Source organism: Trichechus manatus, unplaced genomic scaffold, assembly GCF_000243295.1.
Source record: "Trichechus manatus latirostris isolate Lorelei unplaced genomic scaffold, TriManLat1.0 scaffold00054, whole genome shotgun sequence".
Classification (NCBI taxonomy): Eukaryota; Metazoa; Chordata; class Mammalia; order Sirenia; family Trichechidae; genus Trichechus; species Trichechus manatus.
Genome location: NW_004443990.1, coordinates 6,200,005 through 6,226,122, shown reverse-complemented (window position 1 = coordinate 6,226,122; position 26,118 = coordinate 6,200,005). Strand labels below are relative to the sequence as shown.

Genomic DNA, 26,118 nt, shown 5'->3' with positions numbered 1-26,118 from the left:
TGGTCAGAGCAGTCGGTGGTAGCCAGGCACCATCTAGCTGTACTGGACTCAGTCCGGTGGAGGCCTTGGTAGCTGTGGACAGTTAGTCCTTCGGACTAATCTTTTCCTTGTATCCTGTTCTCTTCATTCTCCCTTGCTCCCAAAGGGATGTTAACACTCAAGTGTTTTTAATAGTCTTCATTTATCCCCTCTTCTCCATCACCACCAGTGGCTGTTTGCAGAGTGCCCTCTCCAGTTCACTTCTCCAATGCAAATCACTCCTTTGTTTGACATGTTTCAATTATCTAAAAGATCTGATCAGACTCCTATGCAAAATCTGGCCCCTGCCTGTCTTCGGCCCCATCTCCTGACACCCATGAGCGCTCTACTTCATTCTTCTGCATGGGCAATTTCCTTGGCTTGGACTTCATTCCATTGGCCACCCATTCACATCCAGCTCACCATAATCACAACTACTTTAAGACTCAATGTAGGGTCACCTCTTTAAGGTCCCCGCTAAGTCCTTTGAATTTCTCATCTGTCTCTACACTGATCTTCCTTAATTGTTCTTTATTACTCTTGCTTCAGGGTCTTTGCACATGCTGTTGTCTTAGCCTGGAACACTCCTGTACTCAGTTCCAAATAAAATGTCACCTCCACTTGCAGTAGGAGAGTACCCCACTGGCTTGTCCCAGGCCTCTCAGAACTGAGAGGACAGCATGGTTGGTGCCAAGAAAACCAAGAGTGAGAAGACCCAGGTCCTAGTCTTGATGCTGCCATTACCTACCCAACTTGGTGACCTTGGACAGGTCTGGGTCCTTTCTGGGCATTAATTTCCTGATCAGTAAAGGGCATGGCTGGACTGTATCATTACTAAGGATCCTTCCAGTTGTAAAATTCTGTAATTCTGAGCCTCTTTGAAAAAGATATTAGGATAAATTCTATACTCATAGTGTACAAGGAAGTCAGGCCAATGTGGAAATTGGATTCATCTTGAAGAGAACTGATGTGTGATAGTCAGGCCTCAAGAATACTCTCATTGCTTAGATCTACTGTTCAGACTGACAGTGGGTGGTCTTACATGCTCTAATCTGTTACATTTAGTATATTTGTATTGTATGAAAAGTGACAACTTGGATTCTTTGATCCCCATGTCTGTGTTATCTTTCCTTCTTGCCTCTCCAGCTGATCCTTTTCTTTGCTAGTCTGTGTTCCTATCTTTTATATTAAAAGGAAATCCCTTTTAACAACAGGATCATAACCCAGTGATTATCTTCACATGTGTGGTTTTTGCTGCGCTTATATAAGATGCTCTGAAGATAATTATTGACCAACTGACTGATTGTAACATTGGTTTTCCTCTGTGGCATGTAGCTCCAGTCTGCCAGTCTCCTGTTTGTGGACAATCCTGTGGGCACTGGGTTCAGTTATGTGAACACGAGTGATGCGTACACCAGAAACCTTGACATGGTGGCTTCAGACATGATGGTTCTCCTGAGAACGTTCTTTGACTGCCACAAAGAATTCCAGGTAAACAAAGACTAGGAACAGCTAAGTAAGGGGCTGGTAGTAGCAAGACGACATCTATCAGAATAAACTTAAACTTTCTCAAGAAATCACTACCCAGCTGATTTCAGAGAGAACCTTTTCACACACAAAATTGGGTAATGGGCTTTTGTTTCTGTCATCTGTAAAAGTGGTTTTTAGCTGGAAAGAATGACCCTGTAGTCAGTTTTCTAATCAGACAGAGACAGGGGAAGGGATAAAAGCAGGCTTGTTTTGTCTGGCCATTACATGCAATAGAAATTTGAAATGAATTTACGTGAATTAAAAACCATTCTAGATATTTTACTTCTTTGTATATTTTCTTGCTAGATGATTCCATTCTACGTTTTCTCAGAGTCCTATGGAGGGAAAATGGCTGCTGGCATTGGTCTAGAGCTTCATAAGGTAACAGGGAAGATAACTTCGTTGTTTTGGTATTGGCCAGAAAACTCATCATGTTAGTTTTTTATACTCACCTGATAAATTGAATGTACTTTGAATAGAAGCTTGTGCCTGAAGAGTAAGTCTGTAATAATAACCAAGAAAAGTTTTTAAAAGAACAGTGAATGTTACCTTATTATATATCAAAAGCTACAGTGAGGAAAACAGTGTGGCACTGGCATAGCAACAGACAAATAGATTGAATGAAACAGGATGAAGATCTAGATACAGAATACAAAAAAACTGTGTGTATTACATATATACATACACACACATAACGATATAATAAACTATGCTGTATATTTTATATATTAAATATTTAGAAATTTATAAATATGTTTGTATCATACATATGTTCATATATATGTATGTATATATATGTATATACACATAGTAAGATGGCATTTCAATTAATTGGGAAAGAATAGTCAATAAATGGTATGGAAACAACTGGCTGTTTAGAAAATAGTGAAGTTGGATTTTTGCCTTATAGAAAATCAATTCTAGGTGGATTAAAATATAAAAATAAAAATTCTAAGAGCACTTGAAAATACAGGAGAAAAATTTTATAATCTTGGGTAAGAAAAGTTTTCCTTCACAAGATAAAATACCCCAAAGGTGAAAAGGATGTTTGACGTATTTAGACCACACACAAATTTAAAACTTCTGAGAGTTCCAGAAACAATTTTAAAAGACAACTGACAGACTGGGAAAACATTTTTGTAAAATACAGAATAGAAAAAAGTATTCATTTTAATAATCCATAAGAAAAAGATAACATCCCAGTAGAAAAATAGGCAAAAAATAAGGATAAGCATTTTATAGACGAAATACAACTAGCCTGTGGCTATATGAAAATTCCCAGCTTTTATTAGTAAACCAGGCCTGTGAGATTTGCAGATGTTTAAAAGATGGATAACACCTGGTTTTGGTAAAAAGTCAGGGAAATAAGTGCTCTCATGCACTTTTGGTTGGATTGGAAATTGGAAAATCATTTTAAAAGAATTATTTGGTAGTGTCTATTAACTTTTCAAATACGTGTGCCATTCAACCCAGTAATTCCACTTCCAGGAATCTGTCCTATAGAAATACTTATACACATGTGTGTTTCGGAGCCCTTGTGGCGCAGTGGTTAACATCTCGGCTGCTAACCAAAAGGTCAGCAGTTCGAATCCACCAGCCGCTCCTTGGAAACCCTATGGGAGTTGGAATTGACTCAGTGACAATGGGTTTGGTTGTTGTTGTTGTTGTTTGTTTGTTTATGTGTGTTTTAGAGGGTGGTTATTATACCGTTGCTTACAATGTCCGTAAACTAAACAAGCTCAATGGCTGTCAGTTGGGGACAACTTAAAATAGGTGCATCCTTCCATGCTGGAACACTGCAACCATCGTAAAGAATGGATAGATCTGTATGGACTAAGCATGCAAAGTTGTCCTACAGGTATTGTAAAGGGGGGAGAGCAAGTCATAGAATATTATGAGATACCTTGTTTGTAAAACAAAAATATCTATATGTGGGTGGATGTATTACGCACACTTGTGAAGGCAAAGAAGGGTTAGAAGAATCCACAATGTGTTAACTGCTTAGCTGGTCTGCGTGAGAGTACAAATGGGCCAGAGGTGGAAGGATCTTCCATATTTCTTTCTATTTCCATGTGTGTTTAAATTCTGTACAGTGAGCTTGTATGAGTTTTATTTTCATAAGATCAATTAATTCTTTTTAAAAATAAACCTTTTATAGAAGCAGTACATGTGCCTTACAAGAAACTGGGAAATTCAACAAACAAAAATTAAGTGAAAATTTCATCTTCCCATCAGATAGAGGTCATACCCTTAACCACTCTTAACACCTTAGTATATAGACTCCTAAATCTTTTTCTGCACATTCATAAATAAATAATTTCTTAGGACATCATCTTGTACATACTGTCTATAATCAGTAGTCTTCACCTTTCCATTTCAGTAAATTTTCATCTCAAATATTCAGACTTCTTCAGTTGATCTCAAAATATCCTTTATAGCTGGTTTGTTTAAACCAGTATTCAGTCCAGGTCCATGAATTACATCAGGCCATGATGTTCCTAGCGTCTATTTTAACCTAGCATAGTCCCTTTTATATGACAGTGATTTGTTGAAGAGACCAGACCCCTTGTCTTGCAGAGTGTTCCATTTTCTGAATTTATGTGGTATCTTCTTCATGGCGTTACTTAGTTTGTTGCTGTATTTGCTGTGTCCCTAGATACAAGTGGATGTTATATCTAAGGGTATACTGGATTCAAGGTAAAAATTTTGGATAGACTAAAACATAGGTCAGGGTTGCATTCTGGCCTGCCACATGTTTTTGTGCAGCCTATAAACTAAGAATGATTTTTACCTTTTTTAATGGTTGGGGCAGCAGGAGCAAGGAATCAAAAGAATAATATTTCATGACACATGAAAATTATATGAAATTCAAATTTCAGTGTCTATAAATAAAGTTTTGTTAGCATGCTCTTTTGTTTACATATTTTCCGGCTGCTTTAGCATTACATCAGCAGAGTTGAGTTGTTGCAACATAGACCATTTGGCCCACAAAACCTAAACATTTAGTAACTAGCTCTTTACAGAAGAAAGTTGCTGTCATAGGTAATAGTGTGCACTTGGTTTTTGCATCGTATCAGAAGGCACATCGTGTCCAGATCTAGTTTGCACACCATTAGGGACAGAAGAGGGTCACAACAGCCTCATCCCTTACTTGAACGCCTCCTCCTCCCCCTTTGACCGCAGGTTATCTCAGTGGTGGTGTTTTCACACCTTATGGATGTTCAGTTCCCCATCTGCCTTTCACCAAATGGTTTAAAAGTCAATTCATAACTCACCTAAATCAGTAATTTTATTAGGGTTTCAAATGATGGTTTCTCTCTCTGTCATTTTGTTCACATCTATTAGCTGGCATTCTTCCATAAAATTGCACTTTCCCCCATTACCTGGTAGAATGTAAGTTACTCTGAAATAAAGTTCCTTCTAGAAAAGCCAGATAAGTGCGTCCCCCCCCCCTTTAATTACCAGTGTTCAAAGCAGGATACTCATAGCTTTTTTTTAATGTTAAATCTCTCCGAATAGCTAGGATATTCACATAATTCAAAATTCAAAAATTGTGAAAGGAATACTATAAAAATTCTCCCTCTTGCCTCTGCTCCCCCCATCCCCAAAAACAACAACAAAAAAAAACCATTTGCCGTTGAGTCAACTCCGACTCATAACGACTGTACAGGACAAAGCAGAACTCCCCAGAGGGTTTCCAAGGAGCAGGTGGTGGATTTGAACTGTCGACCTTGTGGTTAGCAGTTGAGCACTTAACCACAGGCCACCAGGGTTCCCTCCCCTAAGGCAACGCCTTATTAGTTTGTCCTATATCTTTGCGGAGGTATTTTATGCCTATATAAGCTAATTCATATATATTCTTTTCCCCCATTTTTACACAAACAATAGCATATGCTACACAGTATTTAATACCTTTAACTATTTTTTTTATTATTTTTTAATTTAATTTATCTTTTTATATCAATTCATAAAGAGCCTTCTTATTCTTTTTTTAAAGTTGTATCATGTGCTATGGAAATACCATACTTCATTTAGCCAGCCCTATGGATAGTTATTTAGAGCCCTGGTGGCGCAGTGGTTAAGGGCTTGGCTGCTAACCAAATGGTTAGCAGTTCAAATCCACTGGCTGCTCCTTGGAAACCCTATGGGGCAGTTCTACTCTGTCCTGTTCTACTCTGTCCTATAGGGTCACTAGAGTCAGAATCAACTCAACAGCCATGGATTGGTTATAGATGGATAGTTACTTAGACAGTTATTTATATTGTCTGCTACTGGAAAGATGTATTACTTTTAAAAGGGGTAAAGGGAGCAGAATGTCGAGAAAGCATCCATTCCACCCTCAAAGACTTCCAAGAGAAGCTTTTGCAGCCTTTCAGTTACTGCTCCTTATACAGTGATGGTGGTACACAAGGAGCCTTCTGAGCACCTTGTGAGGAATCACGGACCTCAGTGGGGAGTGGGAGGCAGTGTCCCTTGTAAAGAAGACTGGGAGCTGCACCAGACCCCATACACATCCTGTGAGTGAGGTAGAGTGGTTTACACAGTTCCTACTCATTTTGCACATGGTGGCAGGGAAGAGTTGCTCTTGCTCCCTGGTGGGTATCGGGTCCTTTGATACCCAGGGAATCTCGGAAAGGGTGGGCAGAAGTTTTCTGCGCTCAGTAAAGGCAGGGTATAAAGGCTTGCCTCCCTCCCTCTGTTGAGGGAGGGGCGGAGGCCTCTGTGTGCCCTTGCAAGGATGTTTCTTGGCTGCTTTTTTTTAGGCCCTTCAGGAAGGGAGCATCAAGTGCAACTTTGCTGGAGTTGCACTGGGTGATTCCTGGATCTCACCTGTTGGTAAGTACGGGGTTTTCAGGCATTTATTTACTCCCGTTTCCCTCATCCTCCCCTGGGACTTTTGGGCTGCATTGTTCTGATCAAAGACCAAGGCAGCAGACATTTCTGGGCCCTTGGAGAAGTCAGCTCAGAAGGTATTTGCTTCAGGAGCATCTGAGAGATTTGGGAATGAGAACTCATTTACAGAGCCCCTACCATGGGCCACTAAGGGCTGAACTGAGTTCTCTTATTTCATTCTCACAACAAAAGAATCAAACTTTGTGGTTGAAGGCATTCTCAAGGCTCAGAAAGGTGTTGTAATTTGCCCTCTGGCATGGAAGGAGTGGCCTAGTCAGGATTCAAATCCAGGTCAGTCTGACTCGGTTCATTCCTTCCACCAGCCCGATGTTGGAACAGACATTTGGGGTGAAATTCCCATCCGTTGCTCCTATTGATGGTGGTTTGAGATTATCATCAGAGCCTGCAATCAGAGGTTTGCTGTTTCTTAATGAGCATCCTTGTTGGGAACACAGTCAAGAGTTGTTTATGTTGTAGACATCCGGGGTGTGGCTTCAGACACCAGACGTAATCATCTTCATTAGATTAACTCTGACCCAGGGTTTCTTAACTTCAGCACACTGACATTTGAGCCATGTAATTCTTTGTTGTGGGGGAGTGTCCGTGGTCTCCCAAGTAGATGCTAGTAGCACCAACCCAGTTGTGGCAATCAAAAATGTTTCTAGACATTGTCCAGTGTCTCTTGGGGGACAAAATTGCCCCTGGTTGAGAACTACTGCTCTAACCTAACAAAAGGTGGCCTTTCACAGGCAAAAGGAAACTGTGGTATTAGAAATCAGAAGAGAGGTTGCCTCTGGAGAAGGGAGGAGATGGGCTGGAAAGGAACACAAGAGAACTTTCTAGGGTGCCAATGCTGTATATATTGATTAAGGTGGCAATTACGTGTATATAGGCAATGAGCAAAATTCATCTAAATGTATACTTTTGATTTGTGATATGTGATGATGCCTCAACTGAAAAAAAAAGTGTAAAAGATAATATTTCCCTTGTACAAGAGAGGGATTTGGCTTGTGACTGAGCCGTGTCCCTAATGGCTCTGGATATTCTGATACTAAGTGGAACAGTTCTTTCTTGCTTTTATTCTTGGCATCTCCTGGGTAGGACTAAAATGTCATAAAAGCAAAAAAATTTAAAAAATAAAATGTCATAAAACTGAGGTCTGAGTCAGTGTGGAGAGAAGGGCTGCTGTTTGTTTTCCCTTCCTGGATGGACCTCATAGGACATCATGAAACCGTTGGTGCCTTGACTGGGGGCTTGTGGTCCCAGCAGGTTTCTTGTCAGATGTCTGACTCAGAATCACAGCACTGGTCCTCACACGTCCTCCTCGGAGTCTCAGCACAACACGAAGTGCTTTGCATGTGCTAACTTCATTAATCCTTACACCAACTCCAGGCCATGGGTGCTGTTATTATCCCAGTTTTGCAGATGATAAAACTGAGACTCAGAGAGGTTAAGTAACTTTCCTAGAGTCACACAGCTAAAGTAGTAAAGCCAGGCTTCAACGCAGGCAGCAGGCTCTAGAATCTATGCACTTAACCACTACACTGCATGGTAGTGTACACTGCATGGTAGACCAGTAAGTGCTGTTCACCCTGCCCAGAATCTACCTTTTTCTGCTTGTTGTGACCCATTTTCCCTTATGAATCTGCCTGCCCAGATCTTAATTCATCTTCTAGGTCCACTTTCTTTGTCACCCCTCCATCTCAGAAGTATTCCCTTTTTGAAGGAGAGACATTGTTAATTTCCACAAACAATTATTAATTTCTTGCTAGATACTAGGCAGGCTCGACAGCAGCTAACAACAACATGCTAGGGGCTGGGCCAAGAAAGATACAGAAGACTCCTTGCCTTCAAGAAGGTATTGGTCTACACCATCCAATATGGACAAGAAAATTACATGATCAGCTTCTCAGTTGCACTAGCCACATTTTAAGTGCTCAATAGCCACATGTGGCAAGAGGCTACAGAATTGGACAGTGCGGATTTAGAATACTTCCACTACTGCAGAAATCACTGTGAAACTACTGTCCCAAATCCAGCCTGCCACCTGTTTTTGTAAGTAATGCTTTATTGGAACACAGTCACGCCTGTTCATTTACATATTTTCTGAGTGGTTTCATGCTACAACAGCAGAGTTAAATAGTTAAAACAGAGACTTCTGGCTGGCAAAACCAAAAATATTTACCATCTGGCTCTTTACAGAAAAAGTTTATCAATTCCTGGTCTAGATCACACAGGGATGGGGTGCACTGGGGAATTGCAAACAATTCTGTATTTCAAGAAACTAGGCAAAAGCACAGGCTTGGAGATGAAGCTGGAGAGATGGACGATAAGTTGGTCACAGAGGACCTGGTATGCCTGCATTTCTCAGGGTGTATTCTGAAGAATACCAGTCCAATGAGGTAGGGTACAAAGAAGGGTTCCCTAGTCAAATAAGTTTTGGATGTGCTGAACACTGCTTCCACCTCCTGGGGATTCACAGGCACGTTGAAGGCTCTGAGAAGTCCTGCAGTAAAGAAATGTGTCACGTTTTGCATAACTCCAAAGGTATTTAACCAAAGGACCGTTTCTTCTTCTAATACCTAGATTAAAATCCTACAAAACTGAAGTTACTTGAAACATACTTTGAGACTTGGTCCTAGGAAGCCATTGAAGGCTTCTGAGCAGAGGAGTTACCATAGTCAAATGCGCTTTACAGATTGAGGTCCTTGGTACTTTGTTGGGTTGTGTCTCCATGGCACTTGCCTTTCCTAGTGGTACAGAAATTGTGAGTTTGTCTAAACCAAGCCCATCTATCCTCTTTGGGGACAGGCGTTGTCCTCGTCATATTTATATCTTATAAAGCTCCTTGCTACCTTCAGGTCCTTAGTAAATTCTCTATGTGTTTATGAAATAGAAATGAGTCGATTGGCACTGAACCCACAGATGCTTGAGTTTCAACTCATTAGCCTTCAATTAGCTCCTTGGCAGAAGCTAGTGGCTCCAAGCAGGAAAAGCAAATATGATACACAGCAGAGGTGTGAGGGCGGGGAGGTATTTTAAGCTGTCAAAAAGCCCAGAAGTCTGCAGACAGGAGCCTCCACCTGTCCACCCACAGCCTGCCGGCGGGGATGCCGTCACTGGCTTTGATGCACTCGCTGGGCCAGTATTAGACCACATTAATGTGCTATCAGTCCTCAGAGTCAGCCAAAGGGCATCTCCCTCAACCTCGTTTCAACTCCCAGCCACCGAGATGTCAGCCCGTCCCCTGTGTGGGCACTGGTGAGTTAAGGAGCCTTCAAACCCAAAGCCACCGATCTCCTGCTTCTGTCCCTTCCTGCTTTGGGAAGACAACTAGTTGGGTTCTTCTTTGCAAGGACAGAGCCACAACAGACTCATTTCGTAAATGTGTGCTTTTCTCTAGATTCGGTGCTTTCCTGGGGACCCTACCTGTACAGCATGGTAAGTAGGTGGGTTCTCACCTCTGCACTGCTGTGGTAAACAGTCCAGCTCAACTCTCTGGCTCGTTCCTCAGTAAGGTGGAAGCTAGCCAAGTTTGCCTGTGTGGTTAACGCTGTTAGCAGCCTAGTGACTTCTGTTCTTTAACTGTTCCTTTGGGAGTACTAGGCCATGTCATACTGAGGACAATAAGCAACAGCCTCAGGAACAAATAAACATCAGCACAGCTAGCCCCTTTTTCTGGGTACAAGAAACATTTTTTTTTTTTTTGTGGTGAAAATATACATAACAAACTAATGAAATAATTTCTACATGTATAATTTAGTGACATTGGTTACATTCTTCAAGTTGTACAACCCTTCTCACCCTCCTTTTCTGAGTTGTTCCTCCCCCAGTAACATAAACTCACTACCCTCTAAGGTTCCTATCTAATCTTTCAAGTTGCTGTTGTCATTTTGATCCCATATAGATAATTCTTAAAGAGCATAATGCTCAAAGCAGACATTTTTTACTAGTTAAGCTAAACTGCTGTTTGGTTTTAAGAACATTTCAGGGGGTATTTTTGGTTTAAGTCTTAATGATTATCTCAGGGCAATAGTTTCAGGGGTTCATCCACCCACTGTTGCTCCAGAAAGTCTGGATTCCATGAGAATTTGAAATTCTGTTCTGCGTTTTCCCATTTTCGGTCAAGATTCTTCTATAGAATCTTTGATCAAAATGTTCAGTAATGGTAGCTGGACAGCATCCAGTTCATCAGGTCTCATGGCAAAGGAGTCCTCCAACTTTTTATTATAAAAAATTTCAAATGTGCAAAAAAATGGAAAGATCTCCGTGAACACTGTATACCTACCAGCTGGGTTCAATTAACATCTTGCTTTGTATCTTTCATCAGTAAATATTTGTGTGTATGTGTGTTATTTTTGCTAAATTATTTGAAAATAAATTGGCAGACATCATGAATTTTATGCCTAGTTAGTTTTATCATGCATCTCCTAAAAACAAGGCCGTTGTCTGTAACTGCGATATTATTATTATACCTAAGAAAATTAACAATAGTTACTTAATATAATCTAAAATCCAGTCCATTTCCAAGCTTCCCCACTTTTCCCAAAAATGTATTTTATAGCTCTTATTTTCAAACCAGGTTCCAATTAAGTTTCATGGTTTGCATCTGGTAGTCAGACAAAACATGGTTTTTGAGGTGTGTACCCCTAATAAAGTTAGCAGGGAGCAGTTAGATATTAACATACTTTGTAATGTATAAGCCCAGTAACAGTAGTAGGTGATGTCATTAATTTTACTGCTCAACTGTGTGGGTTGTAGTGATGTGCTTTCATAGGTAAGCTCCCCTTTCTCCTGCTCTCTCTTTCCCTCACCCTATCCCCAACAGCAGCAATTCGAGATTGACGTCCTTAAGTTGCCTTTTTGTTCTTGGTTTGCGTTCTAGTCTCTCCTGGACGACCAAGGTCTGGCTGAGGTAGCCAAGGTTGCAGAGCAAGTCCTGAACGCTGTAAACAAGGGCGACTACATGGAGGCCACCCGGCTGTGGGGGGAAGCAGAAATGGTCATTGAGCAGGTAAAGGGGGATGTGCTCAGGGAAACCAGTTGGCTGTTTCCCATGGGTACAGGGCCTAGGGAAAAAAAAATCAAGTGGCTGGTGTTGACAGGATTGGGGTCTATCCTGAGACCACCGATTCTGGAAGTGATTGCATTCTGAACAGTAACCTGTGCAGTAGATACCTGACGGGTCTGAGCAGCGATGTAGTGGCCCTTTTGTTGTTGTTGTCAGAGGCCATTGAGTCGATTTTGAGTCATAGCAACCCCATGTGACAGAGTAGAACTACCTTATAGGTTTTTCTAAGCTGTAATCTTTAGAAAGCAGATCGCCAGGTCTTTCTCCTGCGGAGCCAGTGGGTGGGTTCAAACGGCCAGCCTTTCAGTTAGCAGCCGAGCATTTAACCACTGTGCTACCAGGACTCCTTAGTAGCCCTGTTACAGAGTTAGAAAGCCACCCAGGCCTGCAAGACTTGCTTGTCCCTCCGTTGCATGTGTGGATAGATTCTGTAAGAAAGACTATGATCTGAAGGGGGAAGTATGTAGTTTGGGGCAGTATATCCCTTATTTTGAGGTGGAACATTTAGACTCCAGTGAGCCAAAAGGGAAGGATACACTGGCCAGGACTCAGGTGTGTAGGGGCCTCTGCAGCACTGTTCTCAGGTAGATTAACACCCAGGCCCTTGGTTTTCTTCTGCAGCGTATGAACTCAATTCATATGAACTGCTCCCCACCCTCCCAAGAGAGTGGGCCGACCCAGCTGGTTTCTGAGTCTTCAGAGCGGCATTTCTTACTGTCTGAGCAAATTTACAAACTTAAAGTTGTCCTTAGATAAGGTGGAGTGTCAGATGCCTTTTCTGAAACTTTGATAATGAACAAATGAAGAAAGCAGATAGCCAAATGTACTTTTATTTTTCAGAACACAGATGGAGTAAACTTCTATAACATCTTAACTAAAAATACTACAGTGCCTGCAAAGGAGTCGAGCCTGGAATTCACCCAGAGCCATCTAGGTGAGTGGACCTTGAACTCTGTTAGATCCTGCCTCAGCCTGCATGTAAGAGGAAACCAATTTTTTTTAATAACATCTTTATCGACATGTAATTTACATACCATAAAATCCACTCACTTTAAGTGTATAAGTCAATGTTTTTAGTATATTCACAGAGTTGTGCAACCATCACCACGATCCGGTTTTAGAATGTTTCCACCACCCTTGGTGCCTCTTGATAGTTGATTCTCTCTCCGCATCTCAACCCCAGGAACCACTAATCTGCTTTCTATCACCACAGATTTGCCTTTTCTGGACATTTCATATAAATGGAATCATACAACTAGGTAGTCTTTTTGTATCAGGCTTCTTTCACTTAAGCATACTGTTTTTGAACTTTGGAAACCAACTTTTCTATACCAAATTACCATGTCAGTTCTAATGGTTGAATTCAAGTTGTCTTTCAGCTGACCCAGCAGCCTCCCTCCATAAGAGGTGTATAAAGGCTTCTTAAGTCTAGATTCCAATTCTTAGCTGATTTCCTTTGGCCATTCAGGGTAACCCAGATAGCCCCAGACAGAGTACACAGAATGCAGCAATCAGAAGTAATAAAACATCTCTGCTTTCAACATGTTTCTGATTTTCTTCTTCCATCTGGGGTGAATCAAGGTGACCCTTTTCATTTTCCAGCTGAAACCCTCCCTCTTACTGCAGTCCCCAACAGCTCAGAAAAGATATCCTCTTGGTTTTGTTTTTCTTTCTTTTTATTAATTATCATTATTATTATTGTAGTTTAGATGAAGGTTTACAGAACAAACTAGCTTCTCATTAAACAATTAATACACATATTGTTTTGTAACATTGGTTACCAACCCCACGACATGTCAGCATTCTCCCTTCTCGACTTCGGGTTCCCAATCACCAGCTTTCTGCCCCCTCCTGCCTTCTAGTGCTTGCCCTTGGGCTGGTGTGCCCATTTAGTCTCCTTTTGTTTTATGGGCCTGTCTAATCTTTGGCTGAAGGGTGAACCTCAGGAATGACTTCATTACTGAGCTAAAAAGGTGTCCAGGGGCCATACTCTCCAGGTTTCTCCAGCCTCTGTCAGACCAGTAAGTCTGGTCTTTTTTTGTGAGTTAGAATTTTGTTCTCCATTTTTCTCCAGCTCTGTCTGGGACCCCCTGTTATGATCCCTGTCAGAGCAGTCAGTGGTGGTAGCCGGGCACCATCTTGTTGTGCCGGACTTAGGCTGGTGGAGGCTGTAGTAGTTGTGGTCCGTTAGTAAGATGTCCTCTTAGTTTTATTTCCTTTGACTCACCATGTACCGGTTTGGTTTTAGTTCATCTTTGTCAGCGCCACATGAGACACCTACAACAAGATGCCTTGAGTCAGCTCATGAACGGCCCCATCAAAAAGAAGCTCAAAATTATTCCTGAGGATTACTCCTGGGGAGGTATTTATGTGATTAATTAAGTGTCATTTGTAGAGTTTGGGGGAGAAGAGAAGTGTAAATTCAAAGGCCTTAATTTGTAGAGTGGGTTCTGTTGGTGGTGATGGTATGCAGGTAAAACAGTATTATTTATTGTCCACATTTTATAGGTGAAGAAACATATATGGACATAGTAAATGACATGTCAAAATTTGGTTTGAAAGAAGAGATGGGTGGGGAAAGAGATGAAACATGATTGATTATGAGTTGATAGTTGTTAAACTCAGGTGTGGGTATCCGAGAATCATTACGCTCTTCTCTCGTCTTTTGTATAAGTTTGAAATTTTCCACAATAAAAAATTAAGATAAAAAAATCCATGCTTAAGGCCACCAGTGGTTGCAGGTGTAACTTCCAGGCAAAAGCCCTTTGCAGGGTTTCAGACACACCCATGTCCTTGGACAATTTTTGACCAGCTCTCTCTTGGTGGTCTCTCAAGGCCCTGGTTATATGTACCCTCCCTGCCTAGTGTGGCTGGACGGGCAAGGGGGACTACATTTTTGCAGGAGATCACTGATGGAGAAAACTCCATTAGGCCCCAGATGTGTCTGTATATGGTCAAGAAAAGACAAACTGTCCTTGGCCAATACCCCCAGTGTCTTGAGTTCTCATTTGTAGCTAAGCATACGTACTTGGGAGTTATATCCTGAGTTCATATCCCAACTTGCCACTGACTAGCTCTTTCAACCCCAGGGGCAAGTCTCTCAGCCTCTCTGAGCCTCATTTTCGTTAACCATCACATAAGGCTCCTTACCTTCCAAGGTAGTGATGACAAAGTAGGATGTTGCTTGTAAAGTGCTTGCTTAGCAGAGCAGCTTGGAAATAAATGGAAGCTGCTGTTGTTGTTGTTTAATATGATGTTGATGCTGATGGTCGGGTACCATCTGTTGCCTGGGGCTTGTCATCCACATGACTTTACTGAGGGCTAGCCCAGAATGGGAAGGCAGTGGTGGTTCAGTGGTAGAATTCTTGCCTTCCATGTAGGAGACCCAGGTTCAATTCCTGGAGAGCCCACCTCATGTGCTGCCGCCACTCCTCTGTCATTGGAGGCTTGCGTGTTGCTATGATGCTAAACAGGTTTCAGTGGAGCTTCCAGTCTAAGACAGACTGCAAAGAAAGGCCTGGTGATCTATTTCTGAAAATCAACCAGGATCACAATAATCCAGTCCCCAGCTGATCATAGGGATGGTACCGGACCGGGCAGCATTTCTTCCCATCATGCATGGGGTCACCATGAGTCAGGGGCCGACTCCACGGCAGCTAACAGCAGCTCGGAATGGAGATATCTGATTTGGTTTTCCACCAAAGATGGCCTCACTTCTTCATAACTTAAACCTTGGCTCTGGTGTTACTCAACAAAGGAGGAAAATAAACATTGGTTCAAAGCCTGTGTTTCCCTGAGACGACCAGCCTGAAGAATATTTCCTACATCGCTGCCTACCCTGTGTCCACGGGCAGTAGCCTTCTCCAAGCTTCAGTTCCTCTGTAAAAATGGGATCAGCTATCATCTCAGGCTCTTGGGTGATTAGACCGTGCGTGCTGCTTGTGCTTCTCTTCCACTCCTGCAGCTCAGGACCCGGATTTCTGGGTTGGTTAGTCCCTGTTTGTGACGCATCTGCATAGGGAGAGTCTCTGCTAAGTGCCATGCAGTAGTTACTTTTAGATGCTGGAGCCAAGGATGCTTTTGGCTGAAAGGAGCCTCTTGTTCTGGTAGATTCCGAGCTGCTACCTCTTTCTCCTTTCCCACATACAGCCCAGGCTACAAACGTCTTTATGAACATGGAGGGAGACTTCATGAAGCCAGTTACCAGCATTGTGGACGAGTTGCTGGAAGCCGGGGTCAGTGTGACCGTGTATAACGGACAGCTCGATCTCATCGTGGACACCATAGGTAGGAACTGACCCTGAGGAGACTGTGGGGGCAGTTTCATGGATTGAGGTGGAAGGGAACTGGCCTTGGGTGCATCAGTCTTGGGGTTGGCAGCATTTAAATGCCAGGAGTAAGGCCATTTCCTATTACTTCCATCTGTCCCTGGCCTTGACTTTTTGAAGAAAGGGAAACTGCTTGTGGCAGTGACCCTTCAGAGAAGACTGAGCCCTTCCAGATTTTGAGGCCCTTAGGTATCATTTCTAAAAATAGGAACAACATAACCATCTCACCATAAAGAAAATATTTTCTTGATCATTGGGCAAATGCACTGTTTAACTGAGGGAAAGCCTAGTGTTTGTGCAATCTCACAGTTAGATGTTAAGCATTTAAAGTGAATTAAAGCTAAACTCTAAAGGATACTGTAAACCTGAAAACTCAGGGCCACACGTGCTCGCTTCTGATTTCAGTAGGGCCAGGTAGAGGCTCAGAGGCCAGGTTCTTAGAACCATCAGTCGAATGGAGGCACCTGGTCTGGCAAGTGTGCTGTGTCTTTTGAAGTCAGTAGAACTGAGTATTTTTGTGACTTGTAAGCAGAGGGCACTAAGAACAGTTTGAAAAGATTCTGTGGTTTCCCATGAACCGCCCAGGTGATCCAAGTGACTGTCTCTTCATCCCCGAGACTTCTCAGGCCTCCTGACATACCCACTAGTCTCCACAGAGGTCTCTGACTTTCTTCCTTAAGAGCATATAGCAGTGGGTGAGCCAGAGGCAAAAAACAGTTAGGCTGGTACGTCTTCTAGTGAGCCTCGGCATTTAAAGTCTGAGCTGAGATCCACAGCATCAGCATCAATGGGAACTTGATAGAAATGCAGAGTCTCGGCCCCACCCCAGGTCTGCTGAATCCAAATTTGCATTTTAACAAGATCCTGGGGGTGGTTTTTATGCACATTACAGTTTGAGAAGCACCAAGTTATAGGAGCTAAAATTTTTTTTTTCTGCTCTACCCTGCTGTTAATGCCCGGCCCTTCTCCTTGTCCCTCACTAGGTCAGGAGGCTTGGGTGCGGAAACTCAAGTGGCCAGAACTGTCCACGTTCAATCAGCTGAAGTGGAAAGCCCTGTACATCGACCCAAGATCTTCTGAAACGTCTGCCTTTGTCAAGTCCTACAAGAACCTGGCTTTCTACTGGATTCTAAGAGCGGGACACATGGTAAGAGATCAAGTCAGCTTTTGTTGCAGACCTCAGATGGTACTGAGAATGAAGCCACAGGCCCCTAGTCGAGAGAGGCAGACAGGCAAATAGATTGTAATAAAGTGCAACAAGAAATGCTAAGATGGGGTTGGCCCAAGAAAAAGTACTGTGTTATTTTCCTGTGAGTGCCGTAAAAAAGTACCTCAAACTGGTGGCTTAAAGCAACATAAATTTGTTCTCTCACACTTCTGGAAGATAGAAGTCTAAAAGGAAGGTGTTGGCAAGGTTAGTTCCTTCTAAAGGCCCTGGGGGAGAGTCTGTTCTGCGCTTTTCTCCAAGCTTCTGCTTCCTGTAGTCCTTGGTATTCATTGGCTTCTCATTCTCGGCCTCCATCACCACGTGGTGTTCTTCCTTCTATGTCTCTCTGTCTCTGTGTCATTTCTTCTCTTAAACAGACACCATTCATATTGGATTGGGACCCACCCTACTGCAGTGTGACCTCATGTTAACTCATTACATCTGCAAAAATGCTGTTTCCAAATAAGGTCACATTCACGGGTACTGGGGGTCAGGACTTCGGCGTATCTTTTTGGGGGACACAAATCGACTCGTAACAGGTAGCCAGGCCAGGCTTAGGCATCTGGAAGACTGGGCCCTAAAGGATGAGTAGGAGTTAGCTAGGTAAAGGGAGCTGGGAGCAGGAGAGCAGCTGGCACACTGCCAGAAGAGCCTCCAGAGAGCTGAGGCCTTGGGAGGGACAGTGGCCAGAGAGGAGGCTGAAAGGGGACTTTGTATAACACGCGAAGAATTAAGACTTTATCCAAAGGGCAATAGGGCAACATTGAGGGGTTTTAAGGAAACAAATGAGATGTCAGATTTGTCTAAGAGATAGCATTCTGGCGGCAGAGGGTATGGAAGAGGCTGTTATGGTAACCCAGAAGGGAGACGTGAAGATGGATGTGATAAAGTGTAAAAAGAGAGAGTTGGCAGGACTTAGGAGCTGTTTGGGGTGGGGAAGAAATGAAGGGTGGCATCCTGGTTTCCACTCCAGCATCATTCTCTGGGATAGGGTGGCAGTTTGCTACATGAGATGAGTATGAATTACTGGTAGAACAGCCAAGTGAGATGTCAATAGGCAATTGAGTACATATATTCAGAATACTCTATATATAAACAGTGTATATGGATCTGGAATCAAGATACATATTTGTCCTTGGAAATAGAGATTTGGAGGTCAGGTATGGACAAGGCTGGGACAGGGCCCTGGGAAGCACTGAAAGAGGTGCCTGCAGATGAGCCTGAGAAAGGAGCAGCTGGAGAAGTAGGAGGGAGACCAGGAACACGAAGCCTCCCCGAAGGAGAAAGGGTGGTTTGGGGAAAGAGGAAGGGGCCCACAGGGTCAAATGCTGCTGAGAACTCAGATAAAGGACTAAACTTAAGCAACAAATTGGTTATACTGATATCCTTAGGAACCATGGCACACATTTTTAGTGGAGTGTCAGGCTCAAGCCAGAATGGAAAGGCTGGAAAAAATAAATGAACAGTGAGGGAGAGGAAACAACAACTTCCTTTAAGAAACTAGAAGGAAGTCATCCACCCTTTTAAGAAATTTGATCTGAAGAAAGAGCGAGCAAGGCGGCTGAACACAGGGCAAAGAGGGCTTTTTTTTTTTTTAATGGCTCTAGGTATCCGAGTACCTTTAGTATTGACTGGGTAAAACTAGCAGGAAGTCTTAGAGCAAAAAAAATATTACTAGAGAGGGGTACCTGCTAAGGCAGGTGGAAGGGGAAGGAGGTCCCAGCTAATCGCACGCTCACGTGCTGGAGTTCGGGCCCGTTTCCTCTTGGTCTGTCACATATAGAACAAGAGAGCGGTTGGGGAAGCCTTAAAATAACCCTTGGAGGAGAATGAAGAAAACTAAAGATACAAGGGAAAGATTTGTCCAAAGGACTAATGGACCACAACTACCACAGCCTCCAGCAGACTGAGTCCAGTACAACTAGATGGTGCCCAGCTACCACCACCGACTGCTCTGACAGGGATCACAATAGAGGGTCCTGGACAGAGCTGGAGTAAAATGTAGAACAAAATTCTAACCCACAAAAAAAGACCAGACTTACTGGCCTGACAGAGACTGGAGAAACCCTGAGAGTATGGCCCCCAGACACGCTTTTAGCTCAGTAATGAAGTCACTCCCAAGGTTCACCCTTCAGCCAAAGATTAGACAGGCCCGTAAAACAAAAGACTAAAGGGGCACACCAGCCCAGGGGCAAGCACTAAAAGGCAGGGGGGAAGAGGAAAGCTGGTAATAGGGAACCCAAGGTCGAGAAGGGAGAGTGTTGACATGTTATGGGATTGTTAACCAATGTCATAAAACAGTATGTGTACTATTTAATGAGAAGCTGGTTTGTTCTGTAAACCTTCATCTAAAGTACAATTAAAAAAATAAATACAAATAACCCTTGGAGACTGTATTAAATCATTCCAAACCACGTCTCCTTTAATTGATTATGTGTTTTTTGATGAGTGTGCCCCACCCTGCCTGTGTCTCCTGGAGACTCTGCTTGGCAGGAGAGTCAAGGACAGGAGGTGCCAGAGGGAGTTCTGCAGCCCTGGCATTTCAGAGCTTGGACACCCATCTTCTCCACCCTCTCTTTATAAAGGAGAAACTGAGGCCTCTGGCTCTCCCTCTTTTGATGGTGTGTAGGGAGGAGTTTCTTAAAAGGAATTATTTTAAAGATCTGAGGGAAAAGAAAAGAAAGCTGAATAACAATACAAAAATTGTCCAAACAAAAGGTATTTTTGGTTGGTGGGTTGGTGTGTTGGTTGCTTGGCTGGTTGATTGATTTGTATTTGTTTATAGCTTTCCTGTTAGCTTCCCTCTTGGGCTCCTTTTCACTCCATTCCCAATCTGGGATTCATCCTATATAGAGAATCCTTTAAAATGTTTAGAATTGTCCTGCTTCCTTACACAGGTTGGCTCCCAGTGACATAACCATAGCCCCTTCAGAGAAAGCAATCGATCAGGCCCAAATGGGGTAGAAGGTTCTTGCCTAAATGCCGACTTCTCTGGGGTCCCTTCTACCCCCACACAGTCAGGGCCCAGAGGAGCGTATTGTCCATCCCAGGGGTCGTTTCACAGAAAAAACCTTCTCTCTGAGGGCTGCACCCGAGCGCAGTGTCCTCAGGTGTTGCCCCTGACTCTAGCCCCAGGAACAGCACTGGGAGCCCTAACGCAGTGCTGCTTGGTTCTAGGTTCCTGCTGACCAGGGAGCTATGGCTCTGAAAATGATGCGACTGGTGACTCAGCAAGAATAGACTGGACTGGCCTGGAGATGAGCTGGCTTGTCCTTGAGGCACAAGAGCTGAACCAAGGACCCTGGAAGCTGTAGGAAGCCCCATTCTTCCCTGAACCTGACTTTCTGAGCTGTGATTGTGAAGGTTCCTGCCAGCCACCGCAGAGGGCAAAATCTTTGCATCTGTGGCCAGTTGGAAAGCATTTCTGCTGCATAGAAAACCTAAGATTTCTTAAATGGATTTGTTTTAATCAAAACAAAGGGTTGTAATGGATTAACTTTTTCTCATTACGAAAGCAAATCATGTGAATTGTAGAAAAAGTGGGAAATACAGGTAAGTAAAGAACAAAATAAACACCTATATCCCCTTCCCAGGGATAAGCACTGTTCCCCCTTTCATGGATATCCTTGCAGGTTTTTTTTGCTATATACCATACATATATATTTTTTACAAAAATGGAATCATTTACTGTATATGTCATTTTACTGTCTAATTTGTTCCCATATCAGTATGTCCTAAACACCTTTTCATGTCAATAAATTTTCTTCTGTAACATTTTTAATGACTACTGAGCATTCCATTTGATGGCGGTACCATAATTTATTTACTAACCGTCCAATTGTTTCCCATAAGTAGTTTCTAGTTTGTCACTAATGTGAACAGTGCTCTGGTGAATCATCCTGATAGTTACGTTTTTATGCACATCCTTATTACTTCCTTACAATAAAGTCCTAAAAGTATAATTGTTTAGTCAAAGGATTGTCAGATTTCTTTAAAATAAAAAAAATGAATGTATAAATAATTCGTCCAGTAGTCTTGCTCATTGTATAATGGAAGGATTAAAACCAAAACCAAACCTGTTTGCCAGCAGGTCCATTTCTACTCATGGCAACCCCATGTGTTACAGAGTAGAACTGCTCCATAGGATTTTCTCGGCTGTAATCTTTACAAGAGCAGATTGCCAGACCTTTCTTCCACAGAGCCTCTGAGTGGGTTTGAACTGCCAGCCTTTAGGTCAGTGTTGTTGTGTGCCATCAAGTCAATTTCCAACTCACAGCAACCCACTGTGACAGAGCAGAGCCACCCCATAGGGTTTTCTAGGCTGTAATCTTTACGTAGGCAGATCACCAGGTCTTTCCTCCTGCAGAGTGGCTGGTGGGTTCGAACCGCCAGCCTTCTAGTTAGCAGCCGAGCGCTTAACTGTTGCACCAGCAGGGCTCCTTTTTAAGTTAGTAATCAAGTGCAAAAGGAGCCCTAGTGGCACAGCGGTCAAGCGCTCAACTGCTATCCGAAAGGTTGGCGGTTTGAACTCACTAGCTGCTCTGTGGGAGAGAAGACCTGATAATCTGCCCCTGTAAAGATTACAGTCTAGAAAACCCTACAGGGCAATTCTACTCTGTCACACTGGGTCGGAATTGACTAGACGGCAACAGGTAGCCGAGTGCAAACCATTTGCACCCAGTCCTGTGCCATCCTCGCAATCGTTATACTTGAGCCTATCATTGCAGCCACTGTGTCAATCCATCTCATTGAGGGTCTTCCTCTTTTTTGCTGATCCTTTACTAACCATGATGTCCTTCAGGGACTGGTCCCTCCTGATAACATGCCAGAAATACATGAGACGAAGTCTTACCATTCTGGCTTCTAACTGGCTGTACTTCTTCCAAGACAGATTTGTTCCTTCTTTTGGCAGTCCATATATAGTCAATATTCTTCACCAACACCATAATTCACAGGCATCAATTCTTCGGTCTTCCTTATTCATTGTCCAGCTTTCACATGCATATGAGGCAATTGCAAATGCCATGGCTTGGGTCAGGTGCACCTAGTCCTCAAAGTGACATCTTTGATTTTTAACACTTTAAAGAGGTCCTCTACAGCGCATTTGCCCAATGCTATATGTCATTTGATTTCTTGACTGTTGTTTCCATGGGCATTGATTGTGCATCCAAGTAAAATGAAGTCCTTGACAACTTAAGTATTTTCTCCATTCATCATGATGTTGTTTATTGGTCCAGTCATGAGGATTTCTGTTTTCTTTATATTGAGGTGCAATCCATACTGAAGGCTGTAGTCTGATCGTCATCAGTAAGTGCTTCAAGTCCTACCTACATACATATATATATATATCCTAGTGGTTGATTGATACAGTATTCGGTGCCAGAGTGGAACAAAATCTTAAGGATGAGTTTCCTGAATTAATTCTGGATTTTCTGGAATTAGTTTTCTGATAAAATTAGATTTAAAGGTATTAATGATCCTGTTTCCAATGAAAAAGAGAGCACTGGTGGTCCATGGCATGCAGTGACAAAACAGTTACTCCAGTTATCAACTTTAGATACCTATAGTCAAGTGTCTGTAGATGGCAAGGCCATGGGTGACCAAGTGTTTTCTGCTGTAGAACATTCTAGTGAAAATAAGAAGAATCAATGGGGAAAGGAGCCCTGGTGATGCAGTGATCAAAGCACTTGGCTGTTAACCGGAAAGTCAGTGATTTGAACCCACCAGCCGCTCTACGGGAGGAAGATGTAGAAGTCTGCTTCCGTAAAGATTACAGCCTTGGAAACCCTATGGGGCAGTTCTGCCCTGTCCTGTAGGGTTGCTATGAGTCAGAATTGACTTGATGGCAATGGGTTGGTTGGTTTTATAATGTGAAGAAAAAGTGATGAGCTCGGGACTTTTAATTTTTAATTTTCAGCTCAAGTTCTGCATAAGAGACTTATCTTCTATTACTGCTCTGGAAAACACTTATCTCCTGTAGTTGCAAGACAGATTTAAAACTAGACCCAAGTCTATTCCTGCTGGTGGCTGAATGTGAGGAAAGAGTTAACCCAGCAAGTCCAGTTGCTTACTCCTTGCCTGTCTTTAAGAGAACCGTGACTGATCCTTGGCCAACCCCTGGGAATGTGACCCTTGAAGTATTCTTTGTCTTAGTGATTGATGCTTTTGTTATATTCACCTGGAGCAATGAACCATGCCATACATGCTGTCTCATGGGGTTGCTTTGCACCAACACCAAGATTGTGATGTACGTTTGGTTTTATTGTTGGGGTTCTGAGTTGCAGTTGCTGTGGCTGGTTACATAACAAGTTATACCTATGTGACTAGCCCTCCTTGGACCCTGAGACTAAAATGGGCTTCCCTGGCAGAGATACCTGACCATGTACCTATAGTTTGCTGCTTACAGAGAGCACTCCTTTCTGCCCATGGACAAGAAAGAACATTAGAAGCCTCTGTTGGACCTCTCTGGACCCACCAATGCTTATATTTTCCCTGCTGCTTTTGCTTTGTATCTTTTGCTGTGAAAAATCTTAACTATGAACATAAGATACTATAGAGACTTGGGAATCCTTCTGGTGAATCACTGAACAAAAAGACGCAGTACAACACGAATTACCAACCTTGCAGGGTCTCTTCGGTTAAAGTTGGGGCATTGGTTGGGAAGGAATACAATTCTGATCATTGAGATGGGTCCTCTGGGAAGATTCTAACCAAGCTGGGGATCTCAAATCATTTGGCAGTAGAAGCAGCCCTTCCATCCCTGCCTGAGGAGGTTCCTCTCCTCTTGCCCAAGATCCTATAATCAATTCCTAGACTTGACCATGGTCCCTATTCCTACATTACATTCTCTCAACTGACACCTGTGGCTTTATGGGGAATTCCCTATGATCAGTTGACTGAGGAAGGAAAAAGCCTGGGGCTTTTCTCCATGGGAGGCACACATCACTGCAAGTGGACAGTACAACACTGTGGCCCCACTCTGAGATAGCCCTGAAAGATGGTGGTGAAGGAAGTCATCCCAGTAGACAGACCTTGGAGCAGTACACCCAGTTGTTTATTTGGGTCTACACTTGGGAGATTTGGAGGATGGAACTGAAGCAGCAGCTATTTACTAGCTCATACATGCGGTCTTTTTAGCTGCTGACTCACTTTGTTAGCAGTTAGGCCTGCAACTACTCTATCTTCCCTTTGGATCTCCCTGAAGTTTCTCTGGCTCCTGGGCCAGGTAAATGTGTTCAGCTCTGCCCAAGAAGTGTTACGAGTTTCAGTCTGTCCTCGTGGACTCCATCTTGTGCTTGTGGGATTCAGATTGTTCTTACTCTTCCCCACTTTACATCCACCATTCCTTCCTGCTTATCTTCCTGTGTACTTCAATCTCCAGCCCCAGAGTTGAGACAACAGCCTTACAAAGACTGCTTAGCCAGCTCACACACTGCATAAGTCAAATCCCTTTAGCACACATACACACACACATAGTTCTACTTGTGATTGAACTTTGCATGATACAATTATTTAAACTTAATTATATTTAATGGATTCAAAGCTCTCCGTAACTGGAATCTTTGCATATTTGATATCTTTCTGTTGCCTACATATATGAGCAGCAACAACTTGATCAGACCTAGAACTTTTGAGTCACATCTTTCCCTTGCTGTCTGCATCTAATGTTGCTGAGAAATTTGAAACAAACTTGACCTTTTTTTTTTCTTTTTAAGTTTTGTCAACTTTCAGTTTATTTTAATACCTGGCTGCTGCATACTTCTTTGTTTAATCTTGTAAGTTGATAACTTCAGATGGTTTTGTTGATGTTTACAGTTTTTGATTAATTTTACTTGATACATAGTGAATTTTTTGATCCACAGTTTCAGATCTTCAGTTCAGTGACATTTCCAGTACAGGCAGTCCTTGACTTATGACGGGATTCCATTCCAGTGACTTCATCATAAGTTGGTTCTGATGTTAAGTTGAATACCTCTTTTTTTTTTTTTAAGTTTTCATTATTATTGCCCTTTATTATCAGTATCTTTATAAATCTGATCATTATTTGTCATTGGGGATTGAAAACATTACATATAAACTTACAGATGTATTTTTATACGTACATACCAAAACCAAACCCATTGCCGTCCAATTGATTCCAACTCATAGCGACTTTATAAGACAGAGTAGAACTGCCCTATAGGGTTTCCAAGGAGCTGCTGGTGGATTTGAACTGCTGAACTTTTGGCTAGTTAGCAGCCTAAGCTCTTAACCGCTGCGCCACCAGGGGTTCCAATGCATACACATATACATACATTAAAAAAATACACAAATCAAAAAAAAAAAAAAAGGATGGTCATAAATGTGGTTCATCGTAACTCAAATACGTCCAAAGTCAGGAACTACCTGTATCTGTTTGAATATTGTTTCAAGTGCTTTTTTCCCACTTTTTTGTCCTTTAGCTTTTATTCTGGATGCTTCTCCTCAAGACTGTCATCAACACCACTACTCCAGTTTCTCATAGTGTCAACTCTACACTTTGATGTTTCTAAAGTGCTTTTAATTTCTGTAATTATCTTTCTCCTTAATTTATTTTCCCTACTGAGGCCAACTGCTGTTTCACCTTATTACTGTTGTCTTTTCTTCTCCTTTTTGATTTCTTATTCCATGGACTCTGTTTGCTTTAATTTTTTCTTTTTTTTTTTTTGAGAGGGAACAAAGTATTTGTAGTTTAACTATTTCTTTGGCTTCCTAATGCAAACTTCCCAAGGAATGTTCCTCGTCTGTCTTTTGCTTTTCATGTTAATTTCCTCCATTTTAGTTGCAGTTCCATTTTTTTTCCATGTTTATGTGTGTGTTTGTTTTTATGCTTATATACCTTTGAATGAGGGCAATTATATAATTATCTAATTTTCTGTCCTGTTTATCTGGTTATTTTTTAGATTGACCTGGTAGTTCTTATTCAGGATATTGTGAATTTCTGTAGTCTGTTTACTCTTTCAGTTGCCTAACGGGAGTTGATGCCTGCATCTTGGGCAATAATTTTTGGGAGCTTATTCCTTGTGGCCCATTTGGAGGACATAGCCCTGGTG

The 26,118-nt window shown here is 42.4% G+C and overlaps 1 protein-coding gene across 1 annotated transcript in view; it reads left to right on the top strand.

The window, feature by feature from the left end:
• The window catches only part of SCPEP1 (serine carboxypeptidase 1), a 30,869-nt gene extending 10,046 nt beyond the window's left edge, over positions 1 to 20,823 (top strand). Inside the window, exons 4-13 of the mRNA XM_004377897.3 lie at positions 1,354 to 1,509; positions 1,855 to 1,929; positions 6,312 to 6,384; positions 9,845 to 9,882; positions 11,327 to 11,455; positions 12,353 to 12,446; positions 13,761 to 13,874; positions 15,662 to 15,799; positions 16,824 to 16,987; positions 20,225 to 20,823. Coding sequence (XP_004377954.1) covers positions 1,354 to 1,509; positions 1,855 to 1,929; positions 6,312 to 6,384; positions 9,845 to 9,882; positions 11,327 to 11,455; positions 12,353 to 12,446; positions 13,761 to 13,874; positions 15,662 to 15,799; positions 16,824 to 16,987; positions 20,225 to 20,287 — 1,044 coding nt within the window. The 3' untranslated portion in view covers positions 20,288 to 20,823. The remainder of the gene's footprint in view (positions 1 to 1,353; positions 1,510 to 1,854; positions 1,930 to 6,311; positions 6,385 to 9,844; positions 9,883 to 11,326; positions 11,456 to 12,352; positions 12,447 to 13,760; positions 13,875 to 15,661; positions 15,800 to 16,823; positions 16,988 to 20,224) is intronic.
• Positions 20,824 to 26,118: the final 5,295 nt, after the last annotated feature.